This window comes from Gadus chalcogrammus, chromosome 4 (genome assembly GCF_026213295.1).
Source record: "Gadus chalcogrammus isolate NIFS_2021 chromosome 4, NIFS_Gcha_1.0, whole genome shotgun sequence".
NCBI lineage: Eukaryota > Metazoa > Chordata > Actinopteri > Gadiformes > Gadidae > Gadus > Gadus chalcogrammus.
This window is the reverse complement of record NC_079415.1, coordinates 34,336,603-34,354,506: the sequence shown is the minus strand read 5'-3', so window position 1 is coordinate 34,354,506 and position 17,904 is coordinate 34,336,603. Positions and strand designations below refer to the sequence as shown.

At 47.7% G+C, this 17,904-nt stretch overlaps 2 protein-coding genes and 1 long non-coding RNA gene across 3 annotated transcripts in view; 2 read left to right on the top strand and 1 right to left on the bottom strand.

The window, feature by feature from the left end:
* The first annotated feature begins 2,216 nt into the window (after nucleotides 1-2,216).
* Nucleotides 2,217-4,549, top strand: LOC130381465 (uncharacterized). Its single transcript, XR_008895422.1, has 3 exons — nucleotides 2,217-2,601; nucleotides 2,840-2,939; nucleotides 3,340-4,549. It is a non-coding gene; the product is annotated as an uncharacterized LOC130381465 (long non-coding RNA).
* A 2,465-nt stretch (nucleotides 4,550-7,014) lies between these two features.
* On the top strand, nucleotides 7,015-11,513 carry LOC130381446 (adrenodoxin-like). The gene is made up of 4 exons (XM_056589076.1): nucleotides 7,015-7,730; nucleotides 9,281-9,405; nucleotides 10,029-10,158; nucleotides 10,736-11,513. Exons 1-4 carry the CDS (start codon nucleotides 7,552-7,554, stop codon nucleotides 10,842-10,844), a joined length of 543 nt encoding a protein of 180 aa, XP_056445051.1. The 5' UTR covers nucleotides 7,015-7,551; the 3' UTR covers nucleotides 10,845-11,513.
* A 2,412-nt stretch (nucleotides 11,514-13,925) lies between these two features.
* The window catches only part of LOC130381036 (rho GTPase-activating protein 20-like), a 16,228-nt gene continuing 12,249 nt past the window's right edge, over nucleotides 13,926-17,904 (bottom strand). The window contains exons 12-18 of the mRNA XM_056588456.1: nucleotides 17,771-17,895; nucleotides 17,090-17,279; nucleotides 16,022-16,133; nucleotides 15,734-15,824; nucleotides 15,598-15,667; nucleotides 15,154-15,492; nucleotides 13,926-14,564 (exon numbers count right to left, since the gene is read on the bottom strand). Of these exons, the coding sequence (XP_056444431.1) occupies nucleotides 13,926-14,564; nucleotides 15,154-15,492; nucleotides 15,598-15,667; nucleotides 15,734-15,824; nucleotides 16,022-16,133; nucleotides 17,090-17,279; nucleotides 17,771-17,895 (1,566 nt within the window). The remainder of the gene's footprint in view (nucleotides 14,565-15,153; nucleotides 15,493-15,597; nucleotides 15,668-15,733; nucleotides 15,825-16,021; nucleotides 16,134-17,089; nucleotides 17,280-17,770; nucleotides 17,896-17,904) is intronic.

Sequence of the window (17,904 nt, the reverse complement as noted above, 5' to 3'; positions counted from 1 at the left end):
TAGCGCTGCTGCTGCTTTAGCGCTGCTGCTTTAGCGCTGCTGCTGCTTTAGCGCTGCTGTTGCTTTAGCGCTGCTGCTGGAGCGCGCTGCTTTAGCGCGCTGGCTGACATGCCTGGCCTGGTCCCCCACTTTGAAGCTGGTGTGGTCCAAGGCACGGCGGCTGGCATGCTAGCATAGTGGTTAGCATGGTGGTTAGCATGTTAATGTACTAGCTGGTGTTGTACTCGGGGTGGTAGCGGACATGAGCGTGTCCCAGGAGTACAGGGTTGTTGGGAACAAGGGCGCGAATATGAGCGTGAATTTCACTCGGGCGCAGATTCGGTGGGCATATTACGGAAATATCAGTGATCCCGTGAGGCCACCACGGATTTTGAGCTAAGCGTCCGTGGTCATCTCACGGATTCCTGTGTCCTCCCCACAATGCAGATAATCAACTCGGATAATGTTTACCCAAGACATGTTTACTCGAGTAAAATAATGCGTAAGGGGATGCCGGCAACCTTGTGACCGGTTTACGGTTCACATTTAGATGAAACTGAGTAAAGGTTTTCTGTGGCTGTTGCTAGCCACAGAAAACAAAGCTCTTAATGACCAAAGCCGCCCCCTCACTGTTGACCACAAAGGCTCTCAGCCCAGACGAGGAAGTGTCTTCTCATTCAAACGCTGTACCGACTGACGGTGCATCAAACCGGTAAGTCCATCAAAAATTCAAGTGTGGAGTATAAGACTTGCGTTTCATATAGTTCACACTTTCAGCTTTACAGATGAGTTTTCAAGGCGTAGTTGTTATAAGACGATAATGGAGTCCAAAACAACTCTAACCATGTGGAATGCAAAAATGTGTGGAGCAGAATAAATAAATATTCAAAGCCTTCACCATGGCATGGTAGCTTCACCAAGGAATTATGATTGCGGGAGCCACGCGGTTGCTAGATTGTTTATTAATATACATATAAGTCAGTCCGATGTCTTCATATATATTAAGTATATATATATATATATATAGCACAGACACAGAAGCGTGTGTGTGTGCGTGTGTGTGCGTGTGTGTGTGTGTGTGTGTGTGTGTGTGTGTGTGTGTGTGTGTGTTGCCACGGACGTTTGTGAGAGGATGTGTTGCGAGGGGTGACTCAAAAGTTTGTTGGGGCTAAATAATCCCCTGTAACATCCCTGTGCATGTACACACACAACGTATGCGTGGGCAGACTATGGAGAACCCCTAATGGTGAGCACAACGGTGATGTAGAAGCTCATTATGGACTTCTATGGCCAAAAGTTATTTGATCTTTTCTACACTTGCTGAATTTGTGATGCATGTTGAAGAATTAAGTTTCATTTCTGTAATGTCATCTTTCCCAGATGAAGATGTTATTTTTGTTGTTGGCATTTCCCTTCTTTTTCAAAGGTAAGACATTTTTAAATATTGAAGAGTTCATGCAGTAACCATAATAATTGTAATAATTTGAGCTGTTACCTCATAGCCTAAAATCAATGACAATTGATTAAATCATGTCATGTAATATTTCAAACCAAAATATGACTACAATATATAAAAGATGTCCACCTCGAAGTGTTTTTGAAACTGGTAAAAATATAGTATTCACATGACTTGCAACCTTTCTCTTTCAGTTTGTGCTGGCCTTCTTCTTTCTGAAGAAGTGGGAGGGACGGTTTTGTTTCAATGCAACTCAATAAAGATGGAGATAAAGTCTATGTCCTTTCAAGGAGGCGCAGATTTTAAAAAGGTTATAATTGGATATCATGCTCCGACGAACAAGACCGAAGTCCTTCGACCTGACACCTTCTTGGACAATGTGGATAAAACGGTAACCTTTGGAAATCTAACCGTCTCAGATGAAGGGACCTATAAATGCATCGTAAACCATGGCGACGGTAGAGGAAAAACTGAGGACACCAAAACAACGCTCAGCATAACTGGTAGGCCCTCCAGGCACTGATTCCCACTCCCAACAAAAAAATTTGAATAATATATAATACCTATTACATTCCACCACCCCAATCAGTTTGTTCTGAAATGCACAAATGTGGACGGATAAACTCTTTATCCAAAGCATGTAACTCTCCAAGTTATTTTCAGACTTTCAGAGGAATTTTAGATTGGACCTCTGGAACACACGTCAGGATGCACATTTATTTTCACTTTAGTTGATCCCCTGAATGATTCGAACCATGACTTCCCTTTTGCTTCTCATAAAAAGGGAAGTGTGAAGATTCGCCCGGCGTGTTTGCTTTGTCATCTCCCGTTCTCTTCGTTAATGAACTTCTCTTGTTTTCCCTCTTTAGCAACCCCCGATACAGTGACACTAGAGCGTCCCATCCCTGGGAGCGATGGTGACGTCTCCAATGCCTCGCTAACGTGTACTGCCGTCGCGGTCTATCCAGTCAGCAAAATGTCATGGAATGTTTCTGGTGTCCTTGAGCATCAATGGGAGAACATAGTCACGCAGGATAGGAATTCTCTGCTGTTCAACATCTCTAGCACTAAGTTCTTCAACTGTTCAGACAAATCAACGCGACTCATCACGTGCTCTTTGGGGGGCGTTTCCTCTGACGAGAAGAGTGTCTGTCAGCAGCCCAAAGGTGAATTTCATTGAGGGACACGGGCAGATAAGGACTATAGTGGTAGAGTAGCTTTCTAGAGGTTGGTGGGGGTAAAAAAAAAAAAAAAGACTGTTTTTTGAGAAAATTGTATATAAACTGTAATGCCCGTCATGTCAAACAGAGCATTCCCAAACAACAAATAGTATTTGTAACGACACAGGCTACTATTTCAGTTAGGCCTTTAAGTTCTTTCTGATGTCAATGTGTTTTTTTCAAGGTCACTACTTGAAAAAACTATACTGCCTTCTACTTTTAATCGCACCAGTCCTGGGGTTGGGCGGATTTTGCTTGCTGGGAGAAATGAAAAAGAAATCCACGTAAGTGCACACAAGATCATTGAGCAAACAAACTAAAATAAATAAACGCCAGTATACTAAAAGTAGTTGACATTTTCCTTCTGTCTATGCAGGATGGTAAGCTAGATTGTTACGAATTTCATACTCACTCTTAAAATGCAATCCCTACAGCTTTTGAATTTACCAGTAGGCCTATTAGATAATATCGTTTTTCCTGTATAATAAAAATACTATAGGCCTAGACACAATAGACCTGGAAAGTGTGTAAAATAACAACGCAGTGAGTAATAAATAGAGCAGTACGGATCATGAATTTGTGCGATCCTTTACACGTGGGTGCGCAGAATGAATGTTATGCAGTTCTGTCAGGGAGTGAACACCTGCCTTATTCGGGGCTTAACTGAACTTGCCTGTTTTAAAGCATGACCACGGATGCCGGAGTCGTCGCCGAGTTCAGGGTAGGCCTACCGCAAGGGATCCTATGGGGGTTAGGACCATCGCAAGTTGGACCTCTGGTGCCCTCCTAGGTCCTTTGCGGCAGAGACATTGTGTGGGGTTTGTTTGTCTATGGGTGTGTTAGCGTTAATGTGGTACTGAGTAATTGTTCCCGACACCGTCACCGAGACGTTTATGTCTATTAGGTATATTGAATGTGTGGCGTCGTGTGCGTGATCATTCAAGGCAACTCTGAAGAACAGGTGCATTACGGTATCATTTTATATTATTGTTAATAGTCTAACATTTCAGTAGCGTTTTTTTTCATTTGCTTGTTTAGCTATGTGTGACAGTTAACAATGTTGGTGGATTGCAATTCAATTAATTATGTGTGTAGGCCACTCCAACTTCGTTGCTGATTGATATTTAACCATTTATTTGTACATAAGTTATTGATTGCATTTTTCGTAAATAGTTAGTTGGAAGGACTCTGTTTCTTAAGCAATAACATTGAACTGTATTTTTTGTAGGCCTACATACATTTACTATGTTGTTGGTGTTATATTGTATTGTTATTAGGGCTGTCAGTTGAACGCGTTATTAACGGCGTTAACGCAAACCAATTTTAACGGCGTTAAAAAATTATCGCGCTATTAACGCAATTATTATTTTTTTTAATTATTTTTTTTTGGGCTCAAAACAAAGAAGCAGTAGCCTGACTGCTATGTTCAAATTAAATTTGTTCAAAGCAGTCGTTTAATTGCACTATAGGCTCTTTTTTTGTATCGTCCTGTTTTGATCAGTATATGCCAATGTTGTTATCAATACCAAATCATTTGCACAAGGCAAGCCGATGCACTTCACCATGTTGATAAGAGAATTAAAATGAAAATAATTATGGGACAAAGAAATCAAGGGATATTTAGCATAGAAAAATAATTTGCGATTAATCGTGAGTTAACTATGACATTAATGCGATTAATCACGATTAAATATTTTAATCGCTTGACAGCTCTAATTGTTATATTATATTGTTTGTGTTATATGGAGCAATCTTTCATATTTATAAAGTTCGAAGATCAATAAAGTTATAGGCCTATCTATTTTTATTTGAACTGCCTGTATGTCCTCTTGATTATAGTATTACAGGGTGTACCTTGGTTATCAGCTATCATCAAATGGTGTCCAAATGGCTGCATGTGTAAGAAATAGGACTTGGAACAAAAAGTGTTACAATAAGAAAGCTTTTATTACAAAAATCCTCCCACCCCGGATTTTAACACAAATGATTACCAAAAAAGGTTTTAATTACTGATTTATCAAATATGCAGAGAAGAGCATCATTGAATAAAGATTAAGGACCTGGACTATATTTTACAGTATTGAAAACTCAGTTGAAAGTACAATTCAGAGTGGGAGAAGGCTGAACGTAATGACCCTGAAAGTGTCAGTTTCACCCACTCTGGATTAACGTTTCAAGAGAAAATGTTAGGAAAAAATGTTATTTTTTTAAATAACATTTTAGATTTACATTTTTTCGTAAGGGTGTCTTACCAGGTGTTACGTGCAGATCTGCTCCATGTTTTGCAGTGCTCCTGGAGCCCCTCCTTCTCCTCGTTACCTGGCACCTGCTGTTGCCTTCAAAGCCTGGGAGGCTTCATTCACTCGTCCTCTAGCCAGAGCCAGCAGCATGGTCCTCATTCATCCGTCGGTTCAACCTTTTGTAACAATAAACCCGGTTTTTCGTATACTTAATCCTTGTTTGTCGACTTCATGTTGCTTCCCTCGAGCCGGGTCGTATACACCAGGAAGGGCCAAGCATAGTAGGGGAATCCTTCGCATCTTGATCACACTAGACAGGAGCGACGGACACACAGCAAGGTGAAACCAGATCGTCTGGAGTCCCTGAGCAAGGCACGGTCGGGTGCCTTGCTCAGGGACACCTCCACACTCAGCCAGGAGGGGGCCGTGGATTTGAACAAGCAACCTTCCGGTTACAAGTCAACCCACTCGAATAAGTCGACCCTGTATTCATTCAGTAATGTAACATTTTCTGTGTGTGTGTGTGTGTTTCACCTACCTGTAGTGGAGTTCATCCTGGGCTCCTGACTGTCTGTCTTCCTGATGCGAAGGAGGATTTATTGAGACCTCAGCACCTGCCGTTGTACTTTCCACCGAGTGCCCCCAGAGTTGCTAATTGATCGATTAGTAGGCTGCACACAAAGTAGGGCTGATATATTGAGGTGTGATGTGTTCCTACACTTCGAATTCCTGTTCATATTCTTATCAGGTTAGACTACTTGTTTCAAGAGCCACTTTCATGTAGCCTACCAGGGGAACAGCGTTACCCTATACCCTGCCCTGCTACACGCAAGGAGCAGATCCGTGATTGTGACGTTATGAGCGCCCCCCTGTGGTCGTCACGCTGTCCTGAAAAGGTTATATTGCCATTTTTCTACTGAGAGAAGCACGGAGTTTGTCAACAAGGTAGAGGGAGCGTTCGGCAACGAATGGGGGGCAAATATTGCCTTCATTAACTTGTCTCGAATGGAAACTTAACTTTGAACCGCTGACCGGAATCTGTAGAATAAGTTTATTGCTCCTTAATTTTTTTTGCCGAAATATTTATTCTTACAAATAATAATACCATTTGTATTATAACACATAGGCCTAATTGATCATGGATTGAAAGGTAGTATAGTATCTATTTACAAATTGTTAGCTTGTATCATTGACAAATGCAAAACTATTCGTATATGTATAATAAATTAAAGAAAACATAAAAGACGTAGAGGTAACATGTATTTGTATAATCTATTCATTAACTCTATTCACATACAGTAAGTGCAGACTCGTACATGATATTGTGTATTGAACATAAAGGCTTTTGTAACTTTTCGAAGTCGTTCTAGAATTTGCCACAATGAACCCCAACAGTAAACTCCCCCACCAGTGGGTCATGCTACTACAACACTCGACGACTCATCGGAAATAAATAGCTACAATTGTTGTAAATTAATTCTGAAGCGCCGTTGTGTTAAATATATATATGACTATTATTATTTATTTTATTATTACTTTTTATGTCGAATAAGAAGTACGAAATTATGTTTATCTGCAACATGAATACCATTTACCTATTTATTTTTTGATGCGTTTTTCATTTCCCTCTTCCCTTACCGGGATCTCGATGTTATAAAAGCCGGAAAACGTCAACCTTCACGTTATTGGTCAACGTGAGTTCATGCGTGTCAGTCACACTGAGCCGCAGCACGTGTGATTTTTCATAGACATGTAAACATAGAAGCCGCATTGGTCTTTGGACGTACGCAAACGTCGCCGCCATATTGGAGAGGGCAAGACTGACCTGCAGACACACAATTCAACCTGCGAGTTTCCGTGTTCTGGATTCAAAGCACTGTTACGTTTACAATTGATCAATGTAATTTAATGTAATGTAATGAAAAAAACGCATTCGGCCGTTTACTTATATTTGTTTACAGTTCAGTCTTGGCCTCTCCAATATGGCGGCGACTATGACGGTCGAATCAATGCGGTCATATCATTGGTTTCCAACCCCGGAAGTATTCGTGAGCGTCATCACCTTTGAGGGCAGACTCACTGGAAGTTGCAGCAGCTGAGACAACAACAACAACAACAACAGCAAAGAGGAGCGCACATTTATACTTTAGCCGGACAATTAATTCCAAAGTAGACTGAGTATCCCCGCCCTTTCTGCCGGCTATTTTAGTTCGCCCTGCAGAAGGGTCTGGAAAAGACATTCTAGTTGCCATACATTTTTGCGGGAGCCAATCACCAAACGGGCTTTTCCCCTGGCGCGCTATTGGCTGGTTTAACGCAATGACGATAGGGAAGCGAGGGCGTCATGTGAACTAGGCCCATTAATCAAGCCTCTTGTGCTGAAGAAAATGACAGCAGCTTCCCCAGACCAACGAGCAATCTACGATTGAGCTTGGTCTTCTAATAGCCGGGCTTTACCCGTAGCAGAACGTGTTCCTAGTAAACACGTGACGTAACGAGGCCGCGGGGGAGGAGGAGGAGGACCAACTGTGACAGAGTGACGCTGGAGGTTACAAGACGTCCATAAGTATCCGTGCCCTCAACCGCTCCGTCCGGTCTATCGACTACTTTCTATTTTTGGTGTTTCTTTTTAAAAGGTATCCACTTTGTATCTTAAATGGCGCTGGTGACCGCGACCAGCCGACTGCTCCGCCTCACGATACGGGTCAGTCCTCTGCGGACGGCGGCTGTTGCGTCGCCCCGGTACACGACGCTCTGCACCCCGGGGAGAACGGATGCTCAGGGGGCATGCTGCGTCCGTCGGAGGGACTTCACCACCTGCACGCAGAGACTCAGGTATGCGTTTTAAATGTGTCCACGCGTCTGTCTGAAGTTAAACCATCGACATGTATATCAAGCTCCACTCGAGAAGATCATGTATGTTGTATCATTGGTTTGTTGACTTAATTGCAGGTTGGCACAGCAGGACATTAGGATTGTATCACTGCAAGTTACTTAACTATACTTGAAGTGAATGAACAACAGGCCAGGCTTGAATACATCACGTATACTTTGTTCTCTTGAATTGACAGCAACGCGCGGCTTGTGTAATCGCTTACATGACAATGCAAAGCCGGTGTAGCCGTGTGACTGCCCGAGGTTTCGACCAAGACAAGGTTTCCCCATCCAGCATCGGGTTGGGTAACGCTGGCCTTCTGGGTTGAAGGTTGATCTTATCTACGCTGTGGTGGTCCGGCCTTCGACGGGCTGACCTCGTCCCTGTGGGTCCACACGTCACTGGAGGAGGGGGGACGACGACGACGACAAGGGTCCCCCCCCCCCCCCCCTTGGGCCTTGAATTTGCACAGCAAGAGTCCAAAAAGCCCAATATCCCAGCTTGAATATCAAAACTATAACATTGCTTGGCTGTGAGTGAGATGTTTTCTGCCCTGGCAGGTCAAAATGCAGTGTAGGTTCATTGCACATTCAATATTTACCCTTTATACTAGGTCACAACGATAAGAAGATGCGTTTGTGTTCCGTTTGATAAAATGTATCACAGGACACGAGCAAAATGTCAGAATGGATGACGTTGAACCAAGTGTGTGAAATGATGCATTTCTTGGGACTGTCAGGTCTACGAAGGTATTCAGGAAGCCAATCCATGACCGGGGTCCCCCCCCCCCCCCCCCCCCCCCCCCCCCAACACTGCCAATCCATGACCCCCCCCCACAACACTGAACCAGAGGGACACGTTATTTGATTTGGATCCTAAGGTGGTGAAACAAACATCAGAGCAATGGCTGTACAAATCCGATTGCCTCTGATATCGCGGGTACCTCATTTTGTCTGATCGATTCATCCTTATTAAGTAATTGGAAGTGCAAGTAACGTAGATTTGCTTCTGAATGTTGCAGTTTGATCTCATATATGGTTCATGGATCATTATAATAGGAATAGTTTTTAGATTGCGCTTTGGAATCTGGTAGCGTTGTATCGTCCTTACCCATGACGAAATGAAGCATTCAAAGTTAACTCGTCGTTCTTATTTCACATTCATGTGTACACAATCCGTTCTTTCCCACAATTCATTGTCAACAAAGTGTGTGTGTGTGTGGGCGTAAAGAGTTCACTGTTCAAAGCGGGATGTTTATTGCGGGGGAGGAGCCACGACGGCAGTCGGGAGAATTCGATTTGGAACAACACTGACATCTGAAAATTAGCGCACTTAGTGAGTACGGATAGTGTACTACGTTTAAGTGTACTCATGGAAGCATGGATATTGGAAAACTAAACTACTTGTGCACTATTATGGGAGGGCCTCCATCCTCCTCCCCAACCGGCCTCCGCAGAGCAGCATCCCAGTCGTCGTGGTAACCCCGTGTGACGCCGCTGTGCCCCTGCAGGTCGGACAACAAGGTGACGGTCCACTTCGTGAACCGAGACGGGGAGAAGATCACAGCGAGGGGGTCGCCCGGAGACTCTCTGCTGGACCTGGTCATCAACGAGGACCTGGACTTTGACGGCTTCGGTACGCACGCACGAGGACACCGGACACACACGCGGACACACACACGCACACAGACACAGACACGCGCACAAACACATATATGCACACACACATGCACAAAAAACATATGCACACACACACAGACGCACACCAGACACATATATATACACAGACATACAAACACACACACACGATCGCACGCACACATACGCACACACACATAGACGCACGCACAAACATATATGCACAAAAAACATGCACAAAAAACATGCACACACACACACACACACACACACACACACACACACACACACACACACACACACACACACACACACACACACACACACACACACACACACACACACACACAAAACCATTTCTTTGTTGTTGTTAGCATGACGGTAGCATTAGCTTTTCACAGCACTGAATGGAAAAACAAGTCCAACTTATTATTACCTCGGCTGTTGGACCATCACATCAAATCCACGTTTAAAAGGGTTCTGCGTTCGAAGCTGCGCAGTCTACCCGCCCCTTACCTGCTCCTGCTCGACGAGCACCTCACGTTGATCGCACGTAGCTCCAGGTGAAGCAGTCTGGCCCCACGGGGCCGTCCTCTAACGTGAAGGGGGGCCGTCTTGCAGGTGCGTGCGAGGGGACCCTGGCCTGCTCCACGTGCCACCTGGTCTTCAGCGAGGAGGTCTACGAGAAGCTGGGCCCCGTCACGGACGAGGAGATGGACATGCTGGACCTGGCGTACGGACTCACCGACACGTAAGGAGGCCACGTCCACTTGCTCGCTCGCTCACTCACTCACTCCTTCCTACCGTAATGTTAGACTATAGCGGTAGAGAAGTATGGAATAAAGTCTGTTGTCCGTCGCCGACCCAGTAGATTATAATAAGAAAGAGGCTAATTTTGTATCACTTTACCTGTAGAGCTAGTGTTACTTCCACCGTTGTGATGAAGACTCTTTGTCTTCGTCTATCCACTCGTGTTCCCGGTGTTAGTCTGCCTGCGTGTTGTCTGAGCGCTCAGTACGGTAACATCATCCACATGGCGCTCCCGCTTTACGCTCTTTACAAATAAACGGAACTTAATACTCAATCCACTCCCTCCCTCCCCCCCCCCCCTGTCTCTCCCCTCCCTCCCTCCCTCACCCCCCTCTCTCTGCCCTCCCTCACCCCCCTTTCTCTGCCCTCTCTCCCTCCCTCACCCCCATCTCTCCCCTCCCTCCCTCACTCTCCCCTCTCTCCCTCCCTCACTCTCCCCTCTCTCTCTCCCTCCCTCCCTCACTCTCCCCTCCCCCCTCCCTCCCTCCCTCCCTCCCCTGTCTCTCCCCCCTCACCAGGTCTCGTCTGGGCTGCCAGGTCTGCCTGACCAGGGCGCTGGAAGGCATGGAGGCGCGGGTCCCCGAGAGCGTGGCGGACATCCGACAGACCCAGGACAGCTCCTCCTAATGGCTCGTTAACCATCCCCGTCGCCGTGGGTAACGGGGTCGACGGGGGCGTTGCTCACCGACGACAACTCTGGTCAACCGCTATAGCCGTTGGTTGAAATGTATTCATAACTTCGAAAGCTAGCAGAAAGTGATTTTTACCAGGTAGAAGAGAAATGTATATATATATATATATATATATACACATATATATAACTAAATAATCATATTTGTATTGCTTCACCAAAGCCCTTAAGCTAGACAGGTTGACATCCGAATTGTGAACTGTATGTTAAATCGCGTTGCTAGGCGACGAGCCACGCGATTCAACCACCACACTAACATGTTTTTTCTTTTTATCCACTCTGTGTACTTAGTAGTTTGATCTTTATTGTCACAGGAATTAATCTTTTTAATCAAGTGTATTTAGCCATCACAAGTTGGACACGTTTCGACACCATGTAATAAACTGTATCACCTTTCTAATCCTGTGTCATCGGTTTGCCCGGACAAAAACCTTGGGAAGGGTAGTTTGCAACAAAGTTTATTTTAGTTTAGTAAAACAAGACACGCTTGGCCTTAGGAAAGTAACATTTTCGGAGGGGGGGAGTCAGTCATTCACATATATGTCTTGACTATTTATTTAGTCAAAATGGGAATCACGATGAAGTAACTTAATGTTGGCAAGCAAGCAAGGGTTGTGTGTTGCGATGTAGAACCCATCAAAAGTAAAGCGGTTCACATTTTCACAGGTTAGATCACATTCACTTAGTTGTGCACTTCCTTACAGACCTTACTGAATACCGAGCAGAAATACTATTTTGTGGTTCATCATATCCTTGTCAAGGCATGCCCACTACTGCTACATGCCTAACCTACTTCGAAACTAACCAAAGAAAACCTGCAGTAAGTCCTAGTCATCACGGTGGAAATATGTATTTAATTTACCAATAACTTGCGGATGTAAGCACAAAACAAGTCCTCATAATCTATACGTCTGCAGATTGTACCACTCTTCTAGTAAACCCAGCTCTACATTGCACTTTTGTTGGCTTAGACTCGCTGAAGTACATGAATAGCAAAGAATTCATCTTAATCCCTGCTCGCGTAAATATTTTATTGCTCTACATGTTTTATAAACCGAAGTGATTAAAATAATCGCTATACATTCATAGGGTATCACTTTACGATGAAAGGCGTAAGCGAGTGCAATTGATCAATCGGAATCACACAAAATAAGCGTTTTACGCTACAGGGAAAGTAAAGGTACCTGTTGGGGATCTCCTAAACTATAAGAAGAGGCCTACAGCCCAAACGGGGTAATACTGTATCTAAAGTGCATCTTAAGTCTAAATTCACCCCTTTGCCATTTGTGATCATAATGAGGACCAAACAGTGTTAACAAACGCGTACCGCTGTGTTTCAAGTTATCTGCCAAAATAAACTCCATTTAGGTAAAGACAAAAATGCCATTTGCATATTTAAGGCAAAATAAGGAAAACAGTTTGGAAGCCCAACTGTGGGTAAGTAACAGCTGGAGGTTTTCGTTGAAGAATGACAAGAATTAGTGTCCGTTAGATTTTCACTCCCCTGTACTGATAGTGGAATACTTTTTTGTCTTTTTTTTGGCTTGCATTCTGCTTTAGTTTTAATGTTGCAGCCTTTTTTCTGACATCCCAAAAAGCTGAAGGTCTTTCTTTTCTCAACGACCTTGGTTCAAGGTTTAGTTTCACACCAAAGGAACAAATATTAACACTGATGTTCTCCCGTACAGACCAGTAAGCTGTTAACAATATCATTCCAACTCCTGGGAAATCAGGGACCAGAGCTTATTCATAGTTATTAAAAAAGAACGGCATTACAAGTCATTGTTTTCTAGTGAGGGGATTTTCAGACACAAAACTCACGGTGTAACAAAGTGAGCTGACTGCCATCTAGTGGAGAAAGTTTGTTTGGCTGGTTCAACATATAATAAAACGATATTGCAACACCAAATTCATAATGTTTTCCCAATGCTAGGGCCGTTTTTTTCTTGGTTTCCATGGCGGCAGTTGAAGTCTTGTTGATTCTGTGCTATATTCTCTTGAAAATAACACGTAAGAGAAATATATTAAGTTCTTTAACACTGTTCTTATTTCCATTTAAAACATTTCCCCACCGTTGTTTACTCCCTTTGAAGGGAACCAAACTGATTCGTCTCTTGTTACTCTTCCTTGTATCAGTTCCTCTGGTGGCATGCATCAAAATAAGTCGTTCTTTCTTTACAGAAGAAGTTCTTTACATACAAACTTGTTTTACACTCGGAGCCGCTTCGGATAGGTCATTGAACCTTCCGTTAGCGTAAACCAGTGGTCTCGACAAAACCGAAATCCAAATAGCGTGAATAAAAAAGAACACTTCACCCGCTAGAGGTTTCGGACTAATCGCACACAACGTCCGCGTTTCCGTCATCTGCGCTCATTTCATCAAGAAGTACTGAACAGGAAGTTTGGCGAGGTTTGCTATGGCCAGTTTCCTCCGCGTCATTTAATTCTCCCGACGTTGTGGCCGGTAGTGTTGGCTCGTTCGTTCGCGAACTGGTTCGAATGACCGAGTCTTTAGGACGAACGAACTGAACCGGTTTGTCTCTCTCGTTCGTTCGGTCGTCTCGTTCACCATTCGATTCACCGGAGACTCGACTGAACGAACGAACGAGTTTCCGGTAGCACTAACTCCACTGAGTCTGACTGACTCAACTGGGAACCGTGCAATGGTGTGCATTCCATGATGCGATTCACCGTTATCGGGAACTAGGCTGAATCGCGAACGACTCCTCCACGTTCAGTCGAGTTTCCGGTGAATCGATTCGTTCACGAATCGTATGTTCGTTCAGCCTGGTTTCCGGTAGCGGTAAATCGCATCATGGAATGGACGCCATTGCACGGTTCTCAGCTGAGTCAGTCAGACTCAGTGGAGTTAGTGCTACCGGAAACTCGACTGAACGAACGAACGATTCGCAAACGACTCCTCGTGGCGAACTGAATCACGCGAACTGGGTCACGGAAACGAATCATTGAATCCACCGCTAGTGGCCGGCCGCCGCTCGGGGTAAACGGCGGGGACGTCAAACGTACGACTCCTCGGAGAAGCGCAGCTGGTTGAAGTCGCGCTCCGCCATGACGCTGCTGTGCCTCCTCCGACGCCACTGGCCCCGCCCCCTCCCCGGGGCCGGCGCCCCCTCCTGGCCGCTCTGGGGCTCGCAGTTCTCCGAGGGGCGGGGGCGTGTCTGGTCCCCCTCCTCGCAGTCCGCCTTGGACACCCTGAGGCCCGGCGTGCGGAGCGCCTCCCTTAACACACCCTGAGGTCCCGGCCGCTGGCCGGCGGCGGTGGCGGCGGGGGTCTCGGCCCCCTGATGAGGATGAAAAAGAAGAGCAGGGTCCTGGGGGAGCTCTGGCTCGGAGGACCTACGGGGCTTCCCCTCGGTCGGGGGGGGCTCCGTCACCTTGACGACGGCGTGGCTGGACCGCCGGTGCCGGAAGAGGGAGAGAGTGGCCCCGGGCTGGTGCACGAGGTGCTGCGGCGGCGACGACACGGCGACGTCACTTCCTGCGCCGGGGGCGGTCCTGGGGAAGTGGAGGCTGCCGGTGGAGCGGTGGTGGGCGGGGGCGCCGGGGGGCTTGGCGGCCGCCCACTTTCCTGGTCCGTCCTTGTCCGGGCCGGGCCTGCCGGCTCCGTACTGAAGGCCCCGGGGCCCGGGGCGCCTCTGTAGAGGGCAGCAGCGATTACTCAAACGATTTCTTTGCGCGTTTGAAAACATGATGCAATTGTTCCGCATTTCTCTCCGAAAAACACACTTTGTAACTTCATATTTTTAAATTTCCCCGTTGAAGAAATGTTCTCATGATCTATACTTATGCAAATACGGGTTCAAATAAAACAAATTCAGATCGAAAATTATGTTAAAAAATGGTATCCGGCTGTTCTATGACATTTAACGGATAAAAAAAAAAAAAATAATAATTAAGGATTATAATCACCTTACGTCCCTGCAGGGACGTAAGGGTTCCTGACGTGCGCCTCCCAAAAATGTTAACCTTGCGTCGAGCAGGCAGCGAGGGCTGTGATTGGTCCACTCGCTAAAACCCGACGCAGAACCAAAATAGGTTCGCGACTGCGTCGAGGCGTCTGCGTCTGGGGGGGGGGGGGGTCAGGAACATAATGGGGCCTTGAGGCGGGGGGGGGGGGGGGTCAGGAACATAACGGGGCCTTGAGGCGGGGGGGGGGGGGGGGGGTCAGGAACATAACGGGGCCTTTAGGCGGGGGTTATGGACGTAACGGGGGCAGCCACTCACCCTCTCCTCCTCGTCGCCCCCCGGGGTCTCGGGGTGGTCCTGCTGCGTCAGAGACAGCCTCCGCGCCTCCTTCAGCCAGGAGTTGGGGTGCAGCCCCCGGCTGTTGCCCCTCAGCGTCCCCCAGAGGAGGGGCTCTCTGGGGGGCGGGGGGGAGCCCCTGGCCGGGCGCCCCCCCGCCCAGTCGCGGAGGGTCTCGAGGGGGGAGCGCGGCGGGGTCCTCGGGGGGGTAGACGGCGCGGCGTGTTCCGGAGCGGACCCCCGCCGGTCCTGAGGCTCCTCCTCTTCCTCCCGCGCGTCGCACACCGTCAGCTTCGCCGCGTACGCCACGGCCGGCTCGGACTGCCGGCGCCGGCCGTGACCGGGGGACCAGGGGTCCAGGGTGGCGGCGGCGGCGGCGGCGGCGGCGGCGGCGGCGGCGGCGGCGGCATCGTCCGTCCCCCCCACCACGGACAGGGCGGGGGTCCTGGCGTCGCAGTCGGGGTCCAGGTCGCTCAGCGTCAGGACGGAGTCCAGGCTGCCGCGCGGCGGGCGGTGGTGGCGGCGGTGGACGGGGCGGTGGCGGTGGCGGGAGAGGGAGGGCGAGCCCTCGCTGCTGGCGCCGTCGTCGTCGTCCAGCTCGTTCTCCAGACTGTCGTAGGAGGAGTCGGTCATGTGGCACGACCACGACTCTTCTGGTGTGTCGGATCGGCGGGGGGGGGGGGGGGGGGGGGGGGGGGGGGGGGGTCGAGGGAGGGAGAGGGAGAGACGGTGGGCGGTTGAAACGGGATCTGAGGCGTTTTTGGGGGGTTTCAAACGGAGAACGTTGATGTTGTTCACGTGTGTGTGTGTGTGTGTTTGTGTGTGTGTGTGTGTGTGTGTGTGTGAGTACCTGATGGAGTTTCCTCATCGCGGCGTTGCGGAGGTCCTCCAAACACAGAGCTGGGGTCCGACTCCATGATCTGCTTGCAGTGGTCTATCATGAACCGGACCAGGTCACACACCTGGTGAGGAGGTGGTTAGTTACTGGTTAGTTACTGGTGAGTTGTGGGCTCGAACCCCACAGTCGACCTGTGGGCATCCTTGAGGTCCTGTATCTGCTCATTGATGACATGATTCTGGATTCACTTTTACTTGTAGGTCGCTTTGTATAAGAGAGTCTTGATGCGCATTACCTCCAGGATTGAGAAATATAGCATCAAGTTATTTGAATCAACTGTGCCAGAATGTCCACCTTTCTGGGAACAGCGTTCCCGAGGAGCATGTGGGGCGTGTTCAGAGATAAAAAAAACTGCTGAACGGTAACAGTAGAAATCAACTCGTTGTGAGTTGCGACAGTGTCCCGGTAGATAGCTGCACCGATGGGTGGGTGGTGCTGGCGAACTCTGCTACAATCTGTAGCTAGCGGTCTGTTAAAGGGTCATGGTTCCCTCGCTCCTGCACCGCCAACACCCTCATGTTCCTTAGAACTCTTTAAAAGTCTCCTAGAGAGCCCGCTATGAGCCTTACATACACTGGATGGGGACGTTTTCGATTGATGTTTGGTGACTTTTACTAGTCCATTGATTTGCCACCCTAGGACATTTATCAATTGTACAAGGGCTAACTATCGTTACTATGCTATTGCTATACCATTCTAAGTACTGTTTCTATGGCACAGGTGTAGGAATTATGTGTATTGTTATGTTGGGTGTATCATTCTCCCTGTTAGCTTTACCAACTGTACTCATTCAACCCCAAACGGCCATCATACTAACAGATCATTCGTAACTAATATTTTATTTTGTTACGAGTCAATTTGAAACATATATTGTGAGCATGCTGTTTCGTGTAGGTTCTCTTAAATTGAAAAAAAAACGGGTCATTTGTGACATCACAACCGTCAAGCCTTGCCCCTCCCCCCTTCCATGGGGGGGGGTGGGGGGGGGGGGGGGGGGGGCGGGGTGGGGTATCGTCTCACCGTCTTGGCCCCTCGGCCCTCCTGCTCGGGGCTGGAGGGGCCCGGGGCCCAGAGCATGCTGGGAGCGATGCACACCGACAGGTTGAAGCTGGTCATCTGGTTGTGGTCCGCGTTGCCCTGGATACCGTGCAGCAGCGCCGCCACGTAGCGCAGTAGCACGGCGTTAGCCGCGGGCAGCCGGCCAATCAGACTGCGCGGGAGGGGAGAAAGGGGGAGGGGAGACGGAGAGTAAGGGAGGGAGTGGCGACGAGAGAGAGAGAGGGAGAGGGAGGAAGTATTTTTCAGTTTAATGAAGGAAGATTAAAAAATCGAAATTATATTAAAGGTGACATATTACAGCTCCAGGTGTGAGTGTGTTTAGCCGTTACAAGTTGTTTTGAAAATCGGCCTTTTCTGACATCACAAGTGGGCGCGTCCACCTAGATGTATGACGGACAGATGAGCACCGTTTGGTACGGTCCACTGGGTAGGCTGGTAGACTGATCCATCCAGCACACATCTAGGGGGACACGCCCACTTGTGATGTCAGAAAGGGGCAGATTTTCAACGGCTTGTAACGGCTAATCACACTCACACCTAGTGGTATAATACTTCACCTTTAAGGTCATTATTGCCCCCTGAGTGCCTCTTAATGTAGCTCATGCAGTCCGACCCGTACACTCTGTGGCGGACAGCTCTCACCTCTGTATGGCTTTGACCTGCTCCTCTTCCTCCTTCTCTTCCTCCTCCTCCTCCTCCACCACCTCCGCCCAATCCTCATAGAGCTCCGAGCACAGCAGGCTGCCAGGGATGTTGCGCAAAAAGTCCTGCATGTA

Excerpts from the sequence above, each read along its gene's own strand:
- LOC130381446 (XM_056589076.1), top strand. The coding sequence starts at position 7,552 with ATGGCGCTGGTGACCGCGACCAGCCGACTGCTCCGCCTCACGATACGG. Across the intron at positions 9,406-10,028 it reads CCTGGACTTTGACGGCTTCG|GTGCGTGCGAGGGGACCCTG; the intron begins GTACGCACGCAC and ends GCCGTCTTGCAG. Across the intron at positions 10,159-10,735 it reads GCGTACGGACTCACCGACAC|GTCTCGTCTGGGCTGCCAGG; the intron begins GTAAGGAGGCCA and ends CCCCCTCACCAG.